The sequence below is a fragment of the Carassius carassius genome, chromosome 38, assembly GCF_963082965.1.
Source record: "Carassius carassius chromosome 38, fCarCar2.1, whole genome shotgun sequence".
Lineage (NCBI taxonomy): Eukaryota > Metazoa > Chordata > Actinopteri > Cypriniformes > Cyprinidae > Carassius > Carassius carassius.
In genome coordinates, this window is record NC_081792.1 from 27,725,660 (window position 1) to 27,740,444 (window position 14,785).

At 34.4% G+C, this 14,785-nt stretch overlaps 2 protein-coding genes across 3 annotated transcripts in view; one reads left to right on the forward strand and one right to left on the reverse strand.

The window, feature by feature from the left end:
* Positions 1 to 58: 58 nt before the first annotated feature.
* On the reverse strand, positions 59 to 3,047 carry LOC132119698 (mRNA turnover protein 4 homolog). Its single transcript, XM_059529887.1, has 8 exons — positions 2,947 to 3,047; positions 2,569 to 2,627; positions 2,177 to 2,280; positions 1,979 to 2,060; positions 1,833 to 1,900; positions 1,490 to 1,641; positions 611 to 687; positions 59 to 303 (listed from the first exon to the last, which is right to left on the reverse strand). Exons 1-8 carry the CDS (start codon positions 2,972 to 2,974, stop codon positions 145 to 147), a joined length of 729 nt encoding a protein of 242 aa, XP_059385870.1. The 5' UTR covers positions 2,975 to 3,047; the 3' UTR covers positions 59 to 144.
* A 2,439-nt stretch (positions 3,048 to 5,486) lies between these two features.
* Positions 5,487 to 14,785, forward strand: part of LOC132119699 (intermediate filament family orphan 2-like) — a 32,197-nt gene continuing 22,898 nt past the window's right edge. The window contains exon 1 of one of the 2 annotated variants that reach the window (XM_059529888.1): positions 5,487 to 6,357. In XM_059529888.1, the coding sequence (XP_059385871.1) occupies positions 5,882 to 6,357 (476 nt within the window). In that variant the 5' untranslated portion in view covers positions 5,487 to 5,881. The remainder of the gene's footprint in view (positions 6,358 to 14,785) is intronic. The other variant, XM_059529889.1, reaches the window with a different exon arrangement.

Here is a 14,785-nt window from a genome sequence, read left to right on the forward strand (position 1 = left end):
TGAAATTAGACAGTGTGCAGATGACTGTAACGTGCAGCTCACTGAAAAACACTCAATAAAAGTTTCATGGGTTTATGTTGGATGAACAAAATTAATGTTCACAAAAAACATAAATAAATAAAGTCCATTGTCTGTGTTCAGGTTTTATTCACTCCCTTCTCCATCCTCTGAGCCTTCATCGGTTTCCTCTTTCTTGGTCTCATCGCTGTCATCGTCCGTCAGCTTTTCAAAGTCCCCAGATTCAGAATTCCACATGCACATGACTGATATTCTGAATTCCGCCATTTCGATTGCAAAGAGTTTCTGAATTGAAAGGCCAGAACTTCATCATTTTAGAATAATGCAAGATTAAATGAATCCCTTAAAATCAAAACTAGTTCAATGACCTGAAAGGATTTTTAAAATGCATTTAATCCAAATAAACACATGTGATGTCTGCTAGTGCACTGTGTTAAAGTAATACCCTTAAAAATGAGTTCTTACATTTTTTAAGTCTTTTTATTAGTCTATTTTTTTTTAAAGAAGCAATATTGCTTAAGTTATTATGACTTAAAAAAAATACTCATTAAGAAAATGATTTTTTTGCAGTGTATTAATGGCAAAAACTCACCAGAATTCGAGCCTGTTCAGGTGTGAGCGTGTCTCCCTCTTTACACACTTCAAAATCTTTTATCAATGTCACCACACCTGCAGATGGATTGATAATAGGTTAGTTAGTGCAAAATACTTTCTGTCCAATACATTTTACAGTAAACTATTATCTTCTGAAAATACAATTTCAGATGCAGCGATGATTATATTAAAGGAATATTTTAGCCAGAAATTTAATTTAGCTAAAAATGTACTCATGTTTAGAGAGATGTAGCATTACTGCAGTGAATGGGTGCCGTCAGAATGAGAGTCCAAACAGCTGATAAAAACATCACAATAATCCACACCACTCCAGTCCATCAGTTAATGTCTTGTGAAGTGAAAATCTGCTGGTTTTTAAAAAAAACAAATCCATCATTAAGACGTTTTTAACTTCAAACAGTCTCTTCTAGCTAAATACAAGACCATAATCCATAATAACTGTTCCTCCAGTGAAAAAAATCCACCCACATATTTGTTTAGAGCTGTTCTGGACTGTGTAAACATCAGACTTCTTTAGCAGGAAGCAACGGTTTGAAGTTAAAAACATTTAGATGATGGATTTGTTTCTCACAAACACGCAGCTTTTCATTTCACAAGACATTAACTGAGGGATTGGATTACTTGTGGACTATTGTGATGTCTTCATCAGCTGTTTGAACTCTCATTCTGACGGCACCCATTCATTGCAGAGCATCCATTGCTGAGCAAGTGATGCAATGCTACATTTCTCCAAATCAGATGTAGACGCAAACTCATCTACATCTTGGATGGCCTGAGGGGGAGTATGTTTTCAGCAATTTTTCATAGTTGTGTGTACAGGTTTGTGTAACAGTCTTTATGTTGACTAATGCTTTACCTTTCTTGAGCGCTGTAGGGAGGCCCAGCTGTCTGAGCTGAGGCTCCATCGAGTGTGGAAACTGCTCCAGCGGACCTTCATCCAGCGTCACAGACATAGTTGCTACACTTCCCGCTCGAGCATAATCCACCTCTTTAAAGTTACTGAAATATCTGTGGAAATAACCAATATGTTAGGAAAAAAGGAATTCATTCGGTTTAATTAGAATTCAAGGATTAAGGATGTTGGTAGATTAACACTTGTGTTACTAAATCAAGCGTACAAGGTCATGAAATGAATCACGAATAGGTTTAAGATCATTAAAGCATATTAGTTGGTCTGAATGTTGTTGAAACCAACTTACTCTCGAACCTCATCTTTTGTTTTGTTTGTGAACAAAACACCTACTTCGCCTCTGAGAAATTTGCTCACCTGCAAAACAAACCACTGTAAGTCAGAGAGGTTGATAAAATTAGCAATTTTAAAAATGTATGACTTTCGCTTACATACTTTATGCAGATTATCTTTGTACTCGTCTGTTGGTCCTTTTCCTAGTGCGATCATCATGACTTTGTTCTTACCGAAAAAGAACCTGAAACACAAAACCCAAATACAACCTTAATCTCTTAGAAATCCTAGAAATAACGCATAAAAACAGTAAATCAGAAGCATTATCGAGAGTGTGTGTGTGTGTGTTTGTGTGTGTACCGGCTGTGTTTCCAGGCCGTCCTGATGTCTTTTAGTTTGTTGTTTCTCATGTTTTCTACTGAGAACACAAACACATATCTGTAGATGTCCGCACATTTACGCAGCTGAGAGGAGAGAAATGGAAAGAGATATTTTAATTGATCATAAAACTATTGTTAATGGTATTGCATTTCTAATTTAGGTCTGGAAATAAGCAACCGATTAAGATGATAAAGTGAAAAATACAAAACAAATATATCCTATCAAGACGGAATACAGTATATCACTGTCACAAAAAAGATTTGCTGATTTTCTTGTTTCATAGAATACCTTGTTATTTCAAGAATACCATGTTATTACCATGGTATATGCTTGTAGTGTCACCCAAAATAGCAATTAAAAGTCATACTAACCTCTTCAATCAGGGTTTGCTTGGCTTCCAACCCCTTCTTGGTTGTTTTGGTTAAAGAAACTGTAAAAAGTATTATTAATGATAGAACTAAAAAAAACTTCAAATTCTAACACACCAAGCTGCTTCAGTGTCATTAATAAAAGGCACTAAGATGAATTACAGCTTAACCACATACACTAAAGTCTCAGCAACAAGTAACAAACATGATTTATTTCAGTACCTTGTCTATTAAAGTGTAAACACGTTTTTTAAAAAAAGACAGTTTCGTCTTTTAAACTAAACCAAGCAACACGAACTAATATCGAAATATTTTAATGCACGTCGTCTAAAATTGAGTAATAATAAGTGCTAAAAACAAATTTAAACATTAAATGAACACCTTTCTTGTCCCTCTTGGATTTCGGCATGGCTCTCACGTTGTGGGCTCTGTGTTTTCTTCTTTGCCTGATGATAAAGTGCTTCACTAACTGTGAGGAAGCACACCGCCGCCTAGTGGTGCTCGCTGGTGCTCATGAATATTAATAAGATCACAGACCGAGCTCAGTGCGTCATTGTCTGAAGACCACGCCCACTGATGCGGGAGGAGCGGGATCCAACATTGACAGTTACTAATTTCTCAAAATATCTTCTTCAACAGAAGAAACTTTACCTTTTTTTGTGGAGGGTTAGTAAATGATGACAGAATTTTCATTCTGGAAGTGAACTACTTTATTTTTTGAAATTGTTTTTACAGCATGCAAAGTGGAAAAAACACCTTATTTTGCCACATTTTGACATTAACACCTTGTTGAACTTAAAAGATAAAAGTAAAATAAAAAGTACATAGCAACTTTACATAGTAACTATCTACAAATCCTTATCAAATTAAACAAACAGTCAAGAATTTGATTAATGGCACTTAATTACTATTCTTAACTATTATATTTTCCACTCAAGTAGATCATTTTATAGGGAAAGTGAATTAAATGAATTCTAAACTCTTTTGTTTCACTTAAATATGACTTTTTGACTATATACTATATAATTTCTTTGTACTTTTTACATCACTCACTAGTCACAATGCAACAAAAACAGTGCAGTAAATGACCAGAACTCATCACTTCAGCATATTATTTCTCCTTAACGAGACCTCTTGCTCTTTTCCCAGACCGCTTAAACGCATTAGAGGAACTGCCTTTTTGTTATAGATTTGTACGAGAACCGATGGATTCACATGGGCACTTAACATTTGAATTAAAGGATTTGTATGCACTCCCAAAAACTTTGATTTTACATACTTGGACTGTCTGTTCAAAACCATTGCAAAAAATTGCACATAATCCTCAGAAATCCTTGGGTGTGATTTGTGCATATGTGCAGAGCACTTAGACTTCAAGCCAGGGCAGGTATGAGGTGTAAATGCTTGTGTAATGTCTGACTCTATTCATCATCAGTCATTTGGAGAAATGCAAACACTCGAGCTCTGTGTTGCTGCAACATGTAAAAGTGAAAATAATCACCTCAACGCCTTCCTTAATTTACCTCAACTTTCTGCTAACCATTTTAATTTATAAATTTGCTAATGAGCTTGCTCTCACTTTCACATTTAATTCCCATCATTAATATTAACTGAGGTTTGACAATTTCAACTCTGACCAATGAGTCTGAATTCATTTTGATTTGTGTTCAGTGAGCTGGTTATGTTTTTGCAATGAGCAAAACATGAAAATGGTAATTACACGTCTGCTTATTATATAAATAAAAATTATTAATAGACAGACAGACGGACAGACAGACAGACATACAGATCAAAATGTAATACTTCAAAATGATAATAATAAATAATAATAACAAATCTATTTATAGATAAATATATTAATTTATTTATCAATATTAATATAATTGACAATTCAACGATGAATAATTAAACATTGATAAATATCCATTTTATAAATTCAGATAAACAAAAAATAATATGTAAAATATTTGTCAATATTAATATTATTAATAGTTATTTATCAAACATTCATAAAGTCCAAATTGTATAAAAATTAAGAAATATATTTTAGCAATACATAAAAAGGCTATTGTTTATCAAACATTGATCAATTATAAATGGTATATTTAGATAAAATATTAAAAAATTTTATCAGTAGGCTGTTAGTAGTTAAATACTTAATTATTAAATGTCAATAAGATATAAATTGTATATATTTAGATTAAAAATAATTTATAATTAGCTACTTAGTTGACATTTTACAAATATAAGTAGCATTTATTTACATCAAAATGATAATAATAAATAATAATAACAAATAACAAATCTATTTACAGATAAATATATTAAATTATTTATCAATATTAATATAATTGACAATTCAACGATGAATGATTAAACATTGTTAAATATCCATTTTATATATATTCAGATAAACAAAAAAATTATATGTAAAATATTTGTCAATGTTAATATTATTAAAAGTTATTTATCAAACATTCATAAAGTCCAAATTGTGTATATTTAAATAGAATATTAAGTAATATATTTTAGCAATATTAAAAGGCTATTGTTAATATTTAGATAATGATTTAGCAAACAGTGATAAAACATAAATGGTATATTTAGATTAGATTATTAGTAGGCTGTTAATAGTTAAATACTTAATTATTAAACATTAATAAGATATAAATTGTATATATTTAGATTAAAAATGAGTAAAAATTAGCTACTTAGTTAACATTTAACAAATGTAAGTTGCATTTATTTAGATAAAATAGCTATTAAATAATTTATTTGATCAACCTTTAATTGATTCATTATTAAACATTGACCAAATATCCTAAAAAGAAATAAAACGTGCTGGAGTTTGTTTGAGGGGGGCGATGTTGCCAGATTCCTGCACTCCGTCCCGTGTGCGCGAATGCGCGTCTCCGCGTCCCGGGGCGGCGCGTCGGGGCGGAGAGTTCGCTACGGATCTCCCTCTTTTAGGAGTATGAAACTCGATCCCGTCGTGCCGGTAGCGTCCGGTATAAAACGGTAGCCAGCGGAAGAGGCTGTGAGAATAATATCAGTCTGATCGAAGAGATGAGTCGCTGTTCTCCAGATGTCCCGCACTTTCAGAAATAAGCTGACGAACAGACCGCGCGCTCCGTTATTCCTGCTCGTTTCCAAGGAGAACATGATGCGTCCTGGAAGGATAGACAGATAATGACTGCATTGCTTGCTTCCAATCAATCGATGATACTTAGGGGGGGCTTTTTACGCATGAGAAGAAGATTGCATGGACACACCAGCTTTGAATTAAACTCACCGATATCTATTTTTGTATGAAACCATGAGCTCGCTGTTGTTTGGAGAGAGTTTTTTGGGCGGTGTGGTGAGCGGTGCGCCGTCGGACGCGGTTCCCAGAGCGCTGCGCAACGACCTGGGATCCAACATCCATGCTCTCAAGAGCCTCAATCTGAGGTTCCGCTGCTTCCTCGCCAAAGTCCATGAGCTGGAGAGAAGGAACAAACTTCTGGAGAGCCAGCTGAAGCAAGCCTCCAGTCAGCCGAGGCATCCGGGCTTCACCTTCACGCGTGAAGTCGCTGTCCAGACGGACTCTCTGGAATCCAGGCTTCCGGGCAACATCTGGAGTTTTACGCATATTTTGAGACACGGAGAGCGCGTGAAGACTGTGCAGGGACCCGGGGTCACCTGGACCCATCCGGACGGGGTTGGGGTTCAGATCGACACCATCACCCCAGAACTGAGAGCTTTGTATAACGTCCTGGCCAAAGTCAAACGGGAGCGGGATGAGTACAAGAGAAGGTGAGTACTGTTTTATCAAGCCTTGATTTGTTCAGTAGGCCTGAAAAGGAGCCTGCTGCTGGTCATCATTTCTGTGCTGGACTGATTCATTGCAGCAGAACACCTTGGCAGGCGAACAGCAAATATCGAAGGGCCCAGTTTTTCACGCAGGAAAGCTGGAAACCTTCCATATAGGCTAAATTAATATTTGAGCTTCTGTGTGCTTGTTGGTGTGTTTGCATTGGAAATGCTTCTTCATGAGCACTTTGCTTTCATGAAATGCAGCGAAGCAGTGATCAGTGTTATAGTCACCTCTAAATATACCAATACCAATTTTTTCTTGCATTTCTCAGCAGCTGAAGTCCTCCAGCAAATTTGCAGCTGTCTTCAGAAATATGATACAAGAAGCTTTTTATCACAGTTGCCAGATGATTAAGTTATTTGTTTCATTCATTCATTTACTTGATACAGAAATTCAGAAACTTAATGGATGGTCAAGGTGATGTCCGACTGTCAAAATTAACAGAACAATTATATATATATATATATATATATATTTATATCATTGCAACATGATTTTCATGACAATATTGCATATTTTACCCCCAAATCTCATTGCTGTTATACAAAAAATATATATATATATTTATGATTAAACATTTATACATCATGCCATTATTTGTGGCACTTCTTTTAATTCATGCTGATTTAAAAAAATATATAGATATATATGCTGATTTGTGCAACAGTTTAAATTTAGATAATAGTATAGTAAAAATTATTGTATTACAGTAATGAAAATCATAATTGAAATAGGATTGAAAAATGTACAGTTTTGAAAAGATCATAAGATCATAAAGTTTTATTTTATTTTTCCCTTTTCAAAATATAATTTTAACGATTTTGGACTAGAATGTGACACAGACATGATGTCTGATTTCCAACCGTATGGATCAGTCTTTGTGAAGGAGATTTCTTATGGGTATTGAATGGGTTTTATTAATGCATGATTTCTGAATGACTTCAAACACTGAGGCACAAGAGGAGTCACGTGAATATGAGTGTGTGTGTGTGTGTGTGATCCAGCTACCCTTTTGCCCAGACATGTGCTGACCTGCTAGTAAATACTGCTTCCTTATACCCTTCAGAAAAGCCACAACAATGAGCACAAAATGAAGGCAAGGAAAGAGGAAGCAAGTGTGTATGTATCACCTCCTGGTCATCTTGTGATGATTCAGAAGCTCATTTGAACACTTTGGGCTTGTCTTTGTCTGAGATCGCCATCAGTTATGACATCATTAGGAACTTCAAATGAGTCTCGGACAAGTCCGGATATGAAATAGGCAATATCTTTGTTTTCTTTGTTAGACTTTCTTTTGTATGGTCTACAGGGAGTTTGCCAATCATAAACAAAGTTACCAAGTCAAACTTAAGAGAGTCTATATATGTATAATTTAGGCTACAGTGGTTACTATGGAAGACCGTTTCTTCCACAGGAGAAAAGATTTTTTCTCGCAGTTCATCTCAGTTTACATGACATCTCACAATAGTGCATTGATATCTCGCAATTATTTTTCTCACAATTCTGATTTTACATCTCACACTTCTGTCTGAAGTGTGTTTCACAGTTCGTTATTTATTTATTGTTTTTGCCACAGAATAAAAAAATAAGTAAAAGGTAATTTCAACCTTTTTCTCACAATGGCAAAATCGCAATTCAGATTTCTCTTCTCAGATTTGTGAGTTAACCTTGCAATTAAATTTTTTTTTTTTTTTTTTAGAATTGTGAGTTTTTATCTCATAATTGTAATTTCATATCTCATAATTCTATTTAGCAATTCTGAGTTTTTTCCTCAGAAGAAGTTAGAATTGTGGGGGGGGGGTGATTTGTGAGAGAAAATGAGTAGCATTAAACCTTAATGCATAAAATCCTGAATGATTTGTTTATAAATTATGAAAATGTGCAATTATATTTCTAAGCAATTGCAATCGGCAGACATTAAAAATGACATTAAAAAGCCCATAAATAGTTGTTACATCCTAAATTCATACTAAAATCTATCCCGATACTCATGTGAACAGTCAAATAATGGAAAAAAACTCAAAACATAAATGTAATTGTAAATGCTGTCTGATTGCATGTCCATTATAGTTTTATGTCACCCAGAGGAATGTTAGTTAATGACCCTCAGATTCATTAGTTGATCACTTCATTACATGTTAATTAGTATTGCATCTAAATAATTGTTCCTTCTAAGTGCAAAATTAGGATTTATAATAGCTAAGAAGTAGAAAATGCTTATTAGCACATTAATCAATAACTGTGAATGATGATGCATGATGACAGATAACGAAGCATGTGCTTTTTGACATATAAGCAGTGTGTGTTGGTTTCACCACCCAATGTTCACAGGTTGCAGCATTCAGATTGTGCATGTAAGCTTTTCTTCCTGCTGGAGAAATCTGACCCTACACGCTGGTCTTTAATGCTGACTACAGTTTTTATTGCATATGAATCACTGGTGTGCATTACATCACACATATATCATTTGGAAAGTGCAGTTCCTACATGTCTGTTCGCTTCTATTGGCCCCAACAAATTCTTCACGTTGAAGGCTTAACAAATAATTAATCAGCTAATAAATAAAAAGCTATAATGCTCAAACATGTAAAAACCAGCTCCCAAGATATTCAAAGTTTGGGATCTGTATGTATCGAGGATATGTGTATTAACTTTAAATCTAAATGAGTATTTCTTTATATCTAAATGACAATTTCTCTCAGATGATATTGATAGATGCCGTTTTAAATCTTTTTGAAGTTGTAAAACAACTTAGTACATTTCACAAGAAAATACTATTTAGGTCGTTCTGCATCAAAAATTTATGTTTAATACTTAGTTTTTGTTTTACATCGTTTTAACCTAAATCAATTCCTTCATTCATTTTAATAATTTTGAAGGTAAAGATGAGATTCGTTCATTAAATAAAATAAGACCCAGGAAGTTAAAATGTTTTGTTCTGTTTTGTTTCAATTTTTTGTAATTTATTAGTTAGTAATTATTTGTGAAACTTGCAATTTCTGAGTGAAAAATGTTTTAGAGAATTTTTTAGTGTAGTTTGATTAATTAAAGGCATATTATGTAGTTCAATTTGATAACTGAAAAAAATATAATAATTTGAATAATTTTAAAATTCCAGAGCATCATGTTTGAACACATTGTGGAATTAGTTTCTTTTTATTTATTTATTTTAATTCTTACTTTAAATAATGATTTTTTTTCAGTGATTAAATGGTTTTATTTTTAGTTGACTATAATAACCCCACTAGGTTGAATACGTAGTGTTTGTGGTTTGTTCAAATCTATCTCTAAGTATGAGCAATACTAGTGCTTATATTTATACTTGTCTGCAAGCGCTGTTTATTTTTGTTGAAACAAGTGAAAAGCATAAAAAAGACATTTCATGTGCTTGCTGGATGAAATGGTCACAGTCTTGCACCATTAAGAACAATAAGATGTTAGTGTCTTTGCGATGACAGAGCATGCATGAAAATCCATATGCAATGATTGGTCAAAGCTGCTGAGTTTGTGAAGATTATTGATTTCCTAAACACTTAAAATATTGCTGTTCCGCTGCTCCACCACTAAAACACATTCTTCATCATCAGTGCTGCAGTGAAGAAATCTTTGGGCCTGTTAGAAAGTTAGTGAACTGACTGCTGGAGCGAGAGCAGAGATTGATGGGTTTTGTGTGTGTGTGTGTGTGTGTGTGTGTGTGATAAACTGCAGTCAGGACACTGGTACGTGTGTATATGCTGATTTATTGCAGTCTGGTGCAACGTTCTGTCACAACTTCTTTAGGAAAACATTCATTAACCTCTTAAGAGAGATATAAAGTATGCTGACATGTTGCAGTATACAGTATGTACAGTTTTAAGCATACAATCCCTGATGACCTAATGCATTGCTGAAATGTGCAGCATAGAACCACGGCCTGACATACTGTATCCCACAATGCAGTGTGTTCGACTTGACTTTCTAGTTCCAGTGTGTGAATGAACTGGAAGTGATCATGTTGTTGTTGTAGTTGTTTTTTTTTGTTTTTTTTTTAATGTGATAACTGGATATATGCACTACCATTCAAAAGTTTTTTTTTGTTTTTTTTTTAGATATTAATACTTTTATTCAGCAAGGACTCATAAAATTGATCAAAAGGGACATTAAAGACATTCATAATGCTACAAAAGATTTATATTTCAAGTGCTGTTCTTTTGAACTTTCTATTCATCAGAGAATGCTGAAAACTATGTATCACCGTTGCCATACATATATGAAGCAGCACGACTGTTTTCAACATGAATAATAATCAGAAATATTTCCTGAGCAGCAAATCAGCATATCAGAATGATTTCTGAAGGATCATGTGACACTGAAGACTGGAGTAACGATGCTGAAAAGTCAGCTTTGTTCACAGAAATAAATTACATTTTAATATATATTCATAACAGAAAACAGCTATTTTAAATAGCAATACTATTTCACAATATTATGTTTTTTTTTACTGTATTTGTGATTAAATAAATGCAGCCTTGGTGAATAGAAGAGCATATATACAGTATAGTTTTCTTTATTTTCATGACTATGAAAATTGTAGAGTCACACTGAAGGCATCAAGGGCTATTTGAGCAAGAAGGAGAGTGATGGGGTGCTGCGCCAGATGATCTGGCCTCCACAGTCACCGGACCTGAACCCAATCCAGATGGTTTAGGGGTGAGCTGGACCGCAGACAGAAGGCAAAAGGGCCAACAAGTGTTAAACATCTCTCGGGGAACTCCTTCAAGACTGTTGGAAGACCATTTCAGGTGACTACCTCTTGAAGCTCATCAAGAGAATGCCAAGAGTGTGCAAAGCAGTAATCAAAGCAAAAGGTGGCTACTTTGAAGAACCTACAATATGACATATTTTCAGTTGTTTCACACTTTTTTGTTATGTATATAATTCCATATATAATTCCACATGTGTTAATTCATAGTTTTGATGCCTTCAGTGTGAATCTACAATTTTCATAGTCATGAAAATAAAGAAAGCTCCTTGAATGAGAAGGTGTGTCCAAACTTTTGGTCTGTACTGTATATATATATATATATATATACACACACACACACACACACACACACACACACTAAAGGCAGTGATGTTCATCTTATAAAATCCATGCATAAGTGTTTCATAGTGGTACCCAGTGATGCTGTGACCAGCTTCCAAGATCACAAACCACACCCCAATCACCTAAAAAACAGACCATCATCTCAGAGAGGCAACGTCTATCAAACCCAGACCTCCAGAAATCTTTCTCCTGCATGAATAATTGAATGGAGGCTGAATTTAGCTTCAGTGCTGCAGATCGATGCTGGAGCCCTGAGGCTGAGTTTTTGGAGACTTTGCTTCCTCCTCTGGTGTTTGAAAAATTGAAGCTGTCATTAGCAGAAAGCAGCGAGCAGCTCCTCCTGACTGAAAACCACTACACAATACTTGTTGAGAGTATCTTTGGCAGTATGAGATGTAGTCATGTTTCAGGGATGGTTGGGAAGATTTAAAGAGCATTAATGTTTGACAGACGGCTGCATCAGATATCTAGATGTGTGTGTCCTTCTCATGCTGTTGGAATGGGGGTGTGGATGACCTGTAGGGTGGGCCGCGCTCTGATTCACACTAACTGATCTCTGCCAGGCTCACCCACATCCATGTCTCACCTGTGACATGTTGTTTCCTGAGATTTATGGGAAGCCAGTGGATTCTCTGTCTGTGTGGACTAAGACTGGGCTTTTTTCACGGAAATTAGTAAATCTGATCCCATGAATGATTGTTTTAGTACTTTGTGGATGCATAATTGTAAGGTACTGCCACAATGACTTTTAGAGAGTTAAATCAAGTGTGCATATTCATGCAATTGTTGTATAAATGTTGTAAAATGGAAATTTGTTGGAGAGATTTAAAATTAACACTTTCACTCACCAGTCAGTTTGGCTACTAAAACTTACCGGCCAATTCACAACTTATAGTTTATATATATATATATATATATATATATATATATATATATATATATATATACATACATAAATAACCTTATTTTGTATATAAAACTATATTTTATGTACATTAACGGTCAAACATTTGAGTATCAACATCAGTATGATTTCAAGATTTTTACAAATATTTTCCAATGTCTTTTCACCAAAGCTGCATTTATATAATTAAAAATCACAGTAATATTGTGAAATATTATTACAATTTAAAATAACTGTTTTCTATGTCAGTATATTTTAAACTGTAATTTATTCCTGTGATTAAAGCTGTATTTTTAGCATCATTACTCTGGTCTTCAGTGTCACATGATCCTTCAGAAATCATTCTAATATAGCTACTGATTTGATGCTCAAGAAACATTTATTATTATTATCAAAGTTGAAAACAGTTGTGCTACTTCATATTCATATCTTCATGTGACTGTCCATTTTATTACTACTTGCAAACCTTATTTATAATTCTATAATTTATATAGTAGTTAAATTAATATGCATGAGCTGTAACCATATATACAATATATCATGGTCTTCATTGCTTTTCGCTAAAATGAATCGCTGCTGTTCAAACATTATCTGCATCAGTCGAATAGGGCTTTCCTGACCCTACAGTCCAGCATCCTGGCACTTCCGTTCTGGGTGAATTCTGGGGGATTTAAAGATCAATTTGTGAGCTTTAATGCATTATCGACCTATTACAGCTCCACTTCTATAAAGAGAATTCATTATTATCCCTGTTACTCTTGCATTGATGACCATATTTGGCACAATTGAGAAACTGTGGGTCAACTAAAGGATAACGTCGCCTTGTATTTTGGGTGTTGCTACAGCTAACAAAACAAACCCTTTACATCTATGTTATATCACAATAGGTCCTAACATGCCTTGTAACTTTTGGAACAAAACCCTTTAAATGTTTTCCAGTCGATAATGAGGATAGGTTTTGCAATGAATAATAGCGCCCCGAGCACTGGCAATGCAAGTTATCACACAGGAGTGACTTGTATGTAACTGTTCTTGGCTACACTAACAAACTATTAAGTCAATTAAGTGTTCTTTCTGGAGAAAGTTTGATGGGACTTAACATGCAAAGTATTTTGTGGCCACACCTTGCTTATGTTGAAGCCGTTGAGGTGTATTACGGATGGGAAACGTGACAGAGAGGGAGTTGCTGGTCAGGCGGCCGTATGAGATAATGTGTTTGTTTAAGCAGGAGATCCCGGCACATTCCTGAACACGCTGGGTGTGGTGAGGCCCCCAGGGGCCCGACGGGAGTTTGGATTAGCCGTGACGACCTGTCATCCAGCTCGAGCTGCAGGCTGTCACCTTCTGAACATCTGGAAGCCAATCAGTGGTTCTCAAACAGTTGTATGTTCCAGATTTGACCAAAATATCCTTAAAATAAAAAATAAAGAATTGTATTATATATAAAAACATGTAGGTACAATAATGTGCACATCACTTTGAAAATAAATAAATAAAAATGTGGCAAAAATAAGTGCATTTCTTATATAAACATCTATCTATGAAATATATTATATATTACAATATACAGGCCAAACAAATATGCAAAATTGTTTACTTTGTAACATATGAATTTGTGCGAACATAGAGTAACATTTTCCTTTTTTTTTCAAAGGTTGATATTTATTTATTTAATATCCTAACAATGCATGATTATGTGGTTAGTTGCATGTAGCATTGTTTTCTCAGTTAACAGAACAAACCTGTGAGCCATTGTGACCGTAAAAAAGAAAATTAAAATTTGTGTATAATAATAATGAATATTAAAATATATTAATATTTTTGTATAATAATAATGAATATTAAAATATATTAATATTACAATATATTGAAAATAATTAAATATTAATATTAAAACCAAGGCCTGACATTAAAATTGGTAGCATAAAACAATCATATCACTTTAACATACAAGTTTGTGGAAAACACAGCAGCAGTTTTTACATTTCTGTAAAAGTTTGTAAGCTTATTTATATTAATCTGTATTTGTAATTATATCATAATTATGATTTTTGGTTATTTGGTTCTTCCTGCCATCAGAACCAAGCTGTGACCCATTTTAAGGTCTTAGTAATCATCACATCCCAGCTGCTCAGATGCTTTATGACTGTGTCAGTTGTTGTATTAAATGTGCACACCTGTTTCGCACACATGTCTGCATACCTAGTTTTCATCTCTAATAATCAACTTGGAGCCATTTTCATGTCACAGTTTTGCATCACACCCTAGTTTTTGGACTCAGCTTGTGTTGGGCGTCTTCTAGTGAATGAAACGGCACCCAAAGCTCTCTCAAAGCTTTTCACTGTTCAGTGAACCCTGGTTCATGTCGTTTTAAATC

Coding starts and splice junctions, on each gene's coding strand:
- LOC132119698 (XM_059529887.1), bottom strand. CDS start 2,974: ATGCCGAAATCCAAGAGGGACAAGAAAG. Junction 2,281..2,568: donor AGCAAACCCTGATTGAAGAG/GTTAGTATGACT, acceptor CTCTCCTCTCAG/CTGCGTAAATGTGCGGACAT. Junction 2,061..2,176: donor ACGGCCTGGAAACACAGCCG/GTACACACACAA, acceptor TTTGTGTTTCAG/GTTCTTTTTCGGTAAGAACA.